General features: G+C 38.1%; 1 protein-coding gene across 2 annotated transcripts; it reads right to left on the bottom strand.

Annotated features, from left to right (window-relative positions):
- Positions 1-510: 510 nt before the first annotated feature.
- On the bottom strand, positions 511-3,363 carry LOC107719322 (zinc finger protein 648-like). Of its 2 annotated transcripts, XM_016526718.1 has the most exons (3): positions 3,349-3,363; positions 1,266-2,823; positions 511-561 (listed from the first exon to the last, which is right to left on the bottom strand). In XM_016526718.1, the coding sequence occupies exon 2, from the start codon at positions 2,780-2,782 to the stop codon at positions 1,298-1,300; it is 1,485 nt and encodes a 494-aa protein (XP_016382204.1). In that variant the 5' UTR covers positions 2,783-2,823; positions 3,349-3,363; the 3' UTR covers positions 511-561; positions 1,266-1,297. The 2 variants fall into 2 exon arrangements, with proteins under 2 accessions (XP_016382204.1, XP_016382203.1); XM_016526717.1 differs by lacking the exon at positions 511-561 and having other exon boundaries at positions 749-2,823.
- Positions 3,364-9,084: the final 5,721 nt, after the last annotated feature.

The following is a 9,084-nucleotide window of genomic DNA, read 5'->3' as shown; positions in this document are numbered from 1 at the left end:
AACAGCTGAGGCACAGCTCCCCATGCTGACTCTAGGGATTTGTGTCATTCCCTGTGGGGCTGGGGACATGATGAAATGGGTGCTGAGCAAAGGTGCTGTGACTTATGGAAACATGAACTTAAAACGTCTCCACAGCTGGCAGTGTCAATAAATTGTATAACATGTAACACTTCCATCCCTCATCCCACCTCCCCACACGCAAAATTATTTTAATAATTTAAGGGGCTTTTCACAATTCAAATTTTTAAGATATGGAGCCGGACAGTAGTGAAGAAGTGGGAAATGTTGTAATTGTACAGGTAGACCCTTTGGGCTGCCACTGCCTTGATTTATTCCAGAGGGAGAGATATTGATGATTTATTCAATACCTCTACCAAAAATGTATACGATTGTTTAAAAAAATTTCTAATAAAAATGAATACTATTTGTGTATGACAATGTATTTAATTAACAAGTAACAATATAAAATATGGAAATATGAGCCAACATCTCTTGTTGCAATGTAGGAGAGTGGAGTTTATCAAGATGTATGCCATCTTCTTTTACCATGAGTGTGCAGATCTGGCAACAGAGGGACAAATGTTAGCAGAAGTGTGGAACTCTGGGGATTAAGTCTTCTGTCCTCAAGAGAGACATACATAGGGAATAACATGATTCCAACAACATTCACTATTCCAACACCCTCCCATGTTTCCAATACCACATTTCACACATGAATCCTGAAAAAATCTGGATTTTATTAATTCTGTCGGAGTTTTAACTGCATAAAAGAAGAGGTAACAGTTCATAATTAATTTAATTCACCATATAACATGTACCACCAGCCCTATTTCCGCAACCTCAAAATGCAATTACACATTTTCTCCTACTGCATACATTTAGTGCCAAAATATAGTATCACCACATACATATGTTCTAACTTGAAATAGCTCTATGCATGCAACACCTCTAAGAGAATTCACAATATTCCTTATCACTTTCTCTCACACACAGAAACTACCTTGTTTGGCAAGAGGCTATAAGCTTCGAATAACATTTTACAAATGGGTCACCAGTGTGTTTATAGTGTGTACTTTTACTAGAAATATACACAGTGGTTTATTTGAAGTATTTCAACAGTGGTCCCCACAATTTCCTACAGTTAACACTAATAAAAATAGGCATAAGTCATTTCAAATGTTTTTTTTTAATTCTAGCTAAATATAATATGTTGTTAAGACTGATATATAGATAGATAGATAGATAGATAGATAACCCAGGCTTACTTGCTATCCTCCAGTTACTTCAGTAACAGTACTTAGGTAATGCAAGTCTCAGCGTCAGCATGGCTCTGCATGTGTTCTGTAAGCAGGGAATCCTGTGGGAAAGATTTACTGCACTGCCCACATACAAAGATTGTGCCCTCTCCATGCTGCTTCTGATGCCTCTTGAGTGCCGCAAGGTAGCTGAATGACATATCGCAGCCTTGGCAGTGATAGGAGCACACAGCTGTGTGAATACGCTGGTGTCGCACTAGCCGGGACACCATGGCGAATGCCACTCCACACTCTGAGCACTTGTGTGGCCGCACTCCACTGTGAACTGTGAGATGTTCAGCGAGGTTGGAGGACTTGGTGAAAGCTTTGGAGCAAACGGAGCAGGTGTAGGGACGCACGCTGCTGTGGATTTTCCTGTGCTCTGTCATGCGACTGGCTAGGGCAAATGCTTTCCCGCACTCCGGGCAAACAAAGGGCCTCTCACCCAAATGCTTGCGCTCGTGACGGAGAAGAGATAGGGGTTTGTTGAAGGTTTGGCCACACTGCTTGCAGAGGAACAGCTTGTTGTTGGTGTGCATGTTGCGCTCGTGCTTCCGCAGGTCCGAGGAACGCACAAAGTCCTTGCCACATTCCTCACAGTTGTATGGCTTCTCTCCAGTGTGCGTTCGAATGTGTTTGCGGAAGTCAGAGGACCAAATGTAGCTTTTCTCACAAAATGGGCATTGGTACGGTCTTTCGCCTGTGTGTAGCCGCTTGTGCTGCTGAAGAGTACCTTGGTGCGAGTAGGCTTTCCCACACAGGTCACAAACATGCGGTTTAAGACCTTGGTGAGTATCAATGTGGCTCAAAAGGTTGCTAGACTTTTTGAAAGCCCAGCTGCAGTAGGGGCACTTGTATGGACGGTTTTCCATGTCTCCCTCCATTCCTCGCTTCTTCATGGCTGCAAACACAAATTGACTTTTTAAAACCTGATTCTGGGAAGAGTTCAGGTTACCCTCAACCTCGCATTCATCCCCCACAGTCTCCTGCTGATCTTGTGGAATCGCTGCCAGATCATATGGCATAGTCATTTCCACCTCCTGCTTCACTTTCATGTTGGTGATGCTGGTCGCTTCCAAGTGCTCATGATTCAGTCGGGAATCAGATCCAGGCTCAGGGTCAGATCCAAGCTCAGCCTTCACATCAGTTACATCCACTTCTCTCTCCTTTTCAGAGGATTGTTCAGAATATTTCTCAGGAAGGTGGCATGTAGCTTGACTTCTAGAATTCTCTTGGATTGTTATGTTTTTGTTTTTATTTTCATCACAGCTGGCAGAAGCACTGATGTCCTCTTCACTGGGTAGATTAAAGCTCATTTTCATGGTGTCAGTAATGTTACTCTCCACAGGCAGATAATGCCTCTTGCTGATGAGAATCTTTCTAATACTGCGTTTTGATATGTAGACATTATCTGTAAAAGCTGTTGAATTCCACAGGTCATTCATTTTAGCAACTGTAGATGATTTCTTGAGTGGAATTGAGTGCATCGACCTTTATTAACAAATTGAAATGTCTGTGTTCACAATCCCTGAAAAAGAAAAAGCATACGTTTAGTTGTCAGATTGATATACAATATCTTGAAAAATACAGTTAATCTGAATTTTACAAACTGTGAAATTTATAGACTAATACTTTACACCTCAAACAACAAAATAAATATAACATCCTGCTGACCTACATTGAACAAGAGTTTTGGATATAACAAATATCAAGATATCAAGAAGCCAAAATTCATTACAATGCTGGTAACCCTCCTTATATATCAACTGCATTATAGATCAAATGCAATCAATTCTAAAAGCCCATTCAAAAGGCCCTTGTTTATTTTATTTTAGGCTATGAATTAACTCTTGGATTTTTGAGTACTGATGGCATAATGGAGCTATTAAGGTATCCAGCATAAATTATACTAACTGGAAACCATCCAGCAGATTCTCTTGGTAGAGTTACACACTCTTTGAGCCAACAAAGATGTTGTTTTCAGCTGTCATAGTGCATAGTATGTCCTCTCAAGAACCATTAAAACATCTCACACATGCAAAGCGTCTCTTACCTTGGCAGCACCAAGTCCACCAATGGTGATTTCAAAGAGTGCAGTTAATCCACTTCCTCTTCATGGTGGACGTTTAGATACCATAGGAGGAGCCAGAGCACAGTTAAACTTACTTCACATGGGGGAGTGCAACATCTTTTTAGCGGTGATCAGCACTTTAGAAAAACCATTTGCTGTCGGGAAAGATCAAATCATTGACACTTTACCCATGCCAGATGTGAGGTACATGGGATATTTCCCGGGGAACACCACATAAACATGATGATGCAATTAAAACCAACCAGGATTGTTTTTTGTTTTTTTGTAGGCTGTAGCACAATTTTAATATTTAATCATATTTTTTTCAGCCTATATTTTAAAAAGTAAAATGAGCCATCTCGTCCAGCCTATATACTGTATCTCTAATAGCAGTTTCTATGTTTGTTGTTCACAGATCAATTTTCACTGCAGCAAATTTTCTCATTAGTATAAATGTATGGTTGTTGTTTTTTTTTATCTGAGATGTGTCAATGTTTTACATTCTTTAGTTAATTTAATTAGCATCTAAATATTTCTGCTAATTCACATATTGAGTGAAAGAATGAAGAACGGGAATAATCTGCATATGTTAGACATAACTGACAACCTGATACCCATCCAGCAGGAGTACACATAGATAAAAAATATAAAAGTGTCAGAGGAAATATGAGAGGAAGAGAACATACTGTGGATCAGCTAGTACAGGACACCTGTTTGCCTCTTAAGGTTCAATCTACCCCTCAATGTAAATGCTGATGGCAGGGTATGCTGACATTGAGGCCTATACTCTCTACAGAATAACAAGACTTGGTGGATTGTTTTGGGCAGCATCTGAAGAAAAGATGTCAGAAATGTTGTCCTCCTTTCTATATACATATGTATGTAATAAAGGATTTGTTCATTCAAATAACTTGTTCTTGTTTTTTTAAGAGTCATTGTTACTGATAAGAATTATTGTTTAATATATACCGTGATAACCGTGAAGCCGTGATATTTTCTGAGACGATTATCATACCGTGAAAATCTCATACCGTTACCAACCCTAGTATGTATATAACAATGCTGGCCAAAACAGTCCACCAAGGTGTGGTGTTTGTTTTGACAACTGCTATAGTGTTCTTCGTCCTCTAAGAACTAGTTATGTTTACGAGTTAATGAGAGTGCAGTGAGTTACTCTAAATGTAATATAATGTTGTATGGGAGTGTATGATAGATCACATATAGGGGGGAATAACATATAGGGGAGTTAACTTGTATCCTGGAACAAAATAAGTTGCAGCAATGTATGTACAGTACTGTAAGACTAGCTAGCACACTAGACAGCAACCATAGCTCCTATGATGACACAAACCATTTCTGAACAATTTTTGCCGTGTTCAGAATGAAGTATCCACTTGCCATCAGGGAACACTACTGCCATGAAGGTCTGCAACTTTAGGTTGGTAGGTAGTACGTGTCAAAATAACATCCACATGATTGCCCAAAGTTTCGCAGCAGAGAACATTGCCCAGAGCCCATATTGCATCCCTGGCCATCTCTTGGCCAGGTAAACAATGCACACGCACCCAACCATCCACCTGATCTAAAAGAAAACATTACTTATCAGACCCAGTAACCTTCTTCCATTGCTCCGTGGTCCAGGTCTGATGCTCATGTGTCCACTGTAGGCACTTTCGGTGGTGGACAGAAGTCACCATGGGCACGCTGACCAGTCTGCGGCTACACAGCCCCATACGTCAACAGGGATGCACTGTGTTCAGACACTTTTCTATCATGACCAGCATTAAGGTTTTCAGTCATCTGAGTATATATATTATTTTAAACAGTTCTATCATTCTTTAAAAATGTATTATGTTTAATCAGTAATTATTCCGCTCATAAGTAGCCTACAGTTTTTGTTACATTTGACATTCCATTAATACATTAACTCTTAATACATTGGTTTGGAATAATGATACTACTAGTACATTCTCTAATATAACCAATCATAAGTGTTATAATCTCTGGAGGATTCAGTTCATATAAAGAAAATTCACCATCAACTTGTTTGTCCTGTGAACAATGTTCAAATGTCTATTTTGCATTCATTTTATTTGTTATGTCACATGTCCAGTACTCTGAATCATCCTTAAATAGAAACAGCAGCGCAACAAAGCTAAACACTGTTACTAAATATTTCTGAATTCACTTTGGTTTATTCAGATACAGAAAAACACTGATTATTCAGTCAGTATGCTTAATAGATTAATTAAGCTTAATTGAGTTGGTCATTCTGTATAGCTCATTAAAATATTTACTAAAGACAGTTATTCTTTCAGTATTTGACAGAATTGGCCACTTTAACAAACAATGCAAAAAATTTAATTTAATTTTTACAATAAAATTTTACAACGTCAAATCAGTTTTATTCATGTAGATAGAACTTTACACGATGTACATTGTTTCAAATCAGCTTTACATGAAAATATTGCAGTCCATTACCTGAAATTCCAAAGGTTTAATAATATTATTTTTAGAGTGCATATTAAGTCAATACTTTTAGGCGCTCTCATGTTAAAATATTATCTTTATACACATGTTGTATATAATACACTACAGACAATATGAGAAAGACTTTTAAAACACTGTGTGAATGTGATGAAATGTTTCATGGATTTAATATTCTAGCAACATTGTATCAACTATGACTTGAAGAAAATATTTATTAAAGGGGTAGTTCACCCAAAAATAAAAATTCTGCCAAAATTTACTCACCCTTAAGTTGTTACAAACCTGTTTGTTTTGTTATTTTGTTATATTTTGTTTTGTTATAATTGTTAAACACAAAAGAAGAACCAAAATAAGTAAACAGTTGCTGGTCCTCATTGACTTCCATATAATTTTTTTCCATACTATTACTATAGAAAGTAGACCAGCAACTGTTTGGTTACCCATATTCTTCAAAATATCTTCTTTTGTGTTCCACAGAAGTAACAAAATGTTTAACAGAACCCATATGACTTCATTGACCCGATTATGCTTGACACAGACTGAATGGACCTACATGTGGAATCTGGATCATCAGCTCGGAGATTGAGTTGAGGTAGAGGGAGATGAATGTGATGCTCTTGATCTGCAGTTGTAAATCTCTTTATATCGAAGAATTTGTCATGTGCATTTTAATGTTAAACACGCATGTGGCTATTGTGGCTGTTTACCATCATTGATCTACTGAACTGAATTACACTGAACACAGGAATATGGTGCAGGTTCCGTATGATCAAAAGAAAACAAATACATATTTAAAAGTATATTCCCAAAAGCCTGCACAAATTACACATGCACACATTAATAGAAAACAAGATACATGAATATCACAGATCACCAGGACATTGTAGCTACAGGGTGTCTAAAGTAAGGTCAGCTGAAAGTACAAAACATTGAAACAATGCAGGAAAACAATAAATACTACTAATAATAATAATATATATATATATATAGATAGATAGATCGATCAATGAATATATGTCAACAAGTATGAGCATTATAAGTTGTATATTTGTTGTTATTTTTGCGGCATTACTGCTGTTTGAATCTGTTTTTGTTTTTGCATTTCCGATAACTTTAAAGTATTTTTCCAATAAGCATTCTTTAGAATTGCATGTATCTGCTTTTTATTTCAAGTTTGTTTGTTTTTGAAGGCCAGCATAAATATTCTGGTCCTGAGGAGGAGGAGGAGGTCCTGTTCCATATAAAGAGGACATTCTGTTCTCTTTCCCCACACTTCAGTCCTGGCTTTTGTTTGAAATTCACATTCAAACCAAATGGAGTAAATAACCTGGTATACCACTTATATCCAGCAGAGGTCGATATTATCTTATTTATACTACAGTATGTTTACCAACACCTTTCATCAGAGGACTTGTAGAAAACGTACAAGCATCTTAGAAATAATTTGAAAAACATTCTCTTAACATAGGCTAAATATCCTTTTACAAAATTTTAATATGAAAAATGGTCCGTGAAACACGAGAAATGTTTGATTTATGTATATAGCGATATCCTTATAGCCTATATCCAAAGTGGTAAAACTGGCAGTGTTAACTGACCTCGTTACAAATATCCACAAATAACCACAGACATCTGACCTCACCCAAACTCCCTGATCTGCAAGTTTGCATTAGGCTACTTGACCACTTAGCAAGAGGCAAGAGCAGTGGCGGCGTTTCACAAAACCATAGGGTCTGGCACTTGGGGGGTGGGGGGGATGGGGATAAATAAAGCAATCCCATGGCACGGTGAAGCACCGCAGTAAAGATAGTTTGCGGTTTGATATTCAGATTTCTTTTGGCTATAAATACGCAGTGCGCTGTCATAGACATGCAAATGATACCGAATATCATTGCCATGATTTGTGAATTCAGGTGACGCTGTCCTTCAGGACGAAATCTGAGTTTTTTTTCATAGCGACTCTTAATTTTATAATGCCTATAGCTCCAAAAGTTGGACACTTAGAGGAATGAAACCGGTGTCATAATATTGTCATAAGGTGCTGTTCCAGTGAATAACGGTTCCAATTCATTAGGTAAATGAGCTTATAGACATATACACTTGTACACTTTGTTTGACAATAAAGTTTTGGTTGTTGTACCTTTCCTTGAGTACTTGGCTTCAATATTCTGATCTGCGAAAGTTTCACAGTATAGCTTTTGTCAGTTAACCCTTTCTTGATCCATTAACTTAACTATTCTGATCTGAAAAACTTCACAGTGCAGTGTCGGTCAGTAAACCCTTCCCTGAGTCCGTAACATCACTATTCTGATCTTTGAAAACTTTCACAGTTCAATACGGGTCAGCTGACCCTTCCCTGAGTCATGAACATCACTATTCCGATTTGTGAAAACTTTCACAGTTCAGTTTTGATCGGCTGACCCTTCCCTGAGTCAATAACATCACTGTTATGATCTGTGAAAACTTTCACAGTTCAGTTTGGGTCAGCTGACCCTTCCCTGAGTCATGCACATCACTATTCTGATTTGTTAAAACTTTCACAGTTCACTAGACACAGTTCACTACAGGTCAGCTGACCATTCCCTGGGTCAGTAACATCACTATTCTGATCTGTGAAAACTTTCACAGTTCAGTTTGGGTCAGCTGACCCTTCCCTGGGTCACGAACATCACTATTCTGATTTGTGAAAACTTTCACAGTTCAGTTTGGGTCAGCTGACCCTTCCCTGGGTCACTAACATCACTATTCTGATCTGTGAAATCATTCACAGTTACGGGTCAGCTCTTCCCTGCGTCAGTAACATCACTATTCTGATCTTTGAAAACTTTCCCGGTTCAGTTTGGGTCAGCTGACCCTTCCCTGAGTCAGTAATATCACTATTCTGATCTATGAAATCTTTCACAGTTCATTACATGTCAGCTGACCCTTCCCTTGCTCTCTAACATCACTATTCTAATCTGTGAAAACTGACCCGTACTGAACTGTGAAGTGTGATAGTTTTCACAGATCAGAATATTGATTTACATGACTCAGGGAAGGGTCAGCTGACCCGTACTGAACTGTGAAAGTTTTCACAGATCATAATAGTGATTTACATGACTCAGAGAAGGGTCAGCTGAACCGTACTGAACTGTGAAAATTTTCACATATCAGAATAGTGATTTACATGACCCAAAACCTTCAAACTGGCTGTTATTAAGCCTCTCATGAAAAAAAAAAAAAAACACA

The sequence above is a fragment of the Sinocyclocheilus rhinocerous genome, unplaced genomic scaffold (genome assembly GCF_001515625.1).
Source record: "Sinocyclocheilus rhinocerous isolate Xijiao unplaced genomic scaffold, SAMN03320098_v1.1 scaffold5075, whole genome shotgun sequence".
NCBI classification, from domain to species: domain Eukaryota; kingdom Metazoa; phylum Chordata; class Actinopteri; order Cypriniformes; family Cyprinidae; genus Sinocyclocheilus; species Sinocyclocheilus rhinocerous.
This window is presented reverse-complemented; position numbering and strand designations above follow the sequence as displayed.

Coding starts and splice junctions, on each gene's coding strand:
- LOC107719322 (XM_016526718.1), bottom strand. CDS start 2,782: ATGCACTCAATTCCACTCAAGAAATCATCTACAGTTGCTAAAATGAAT.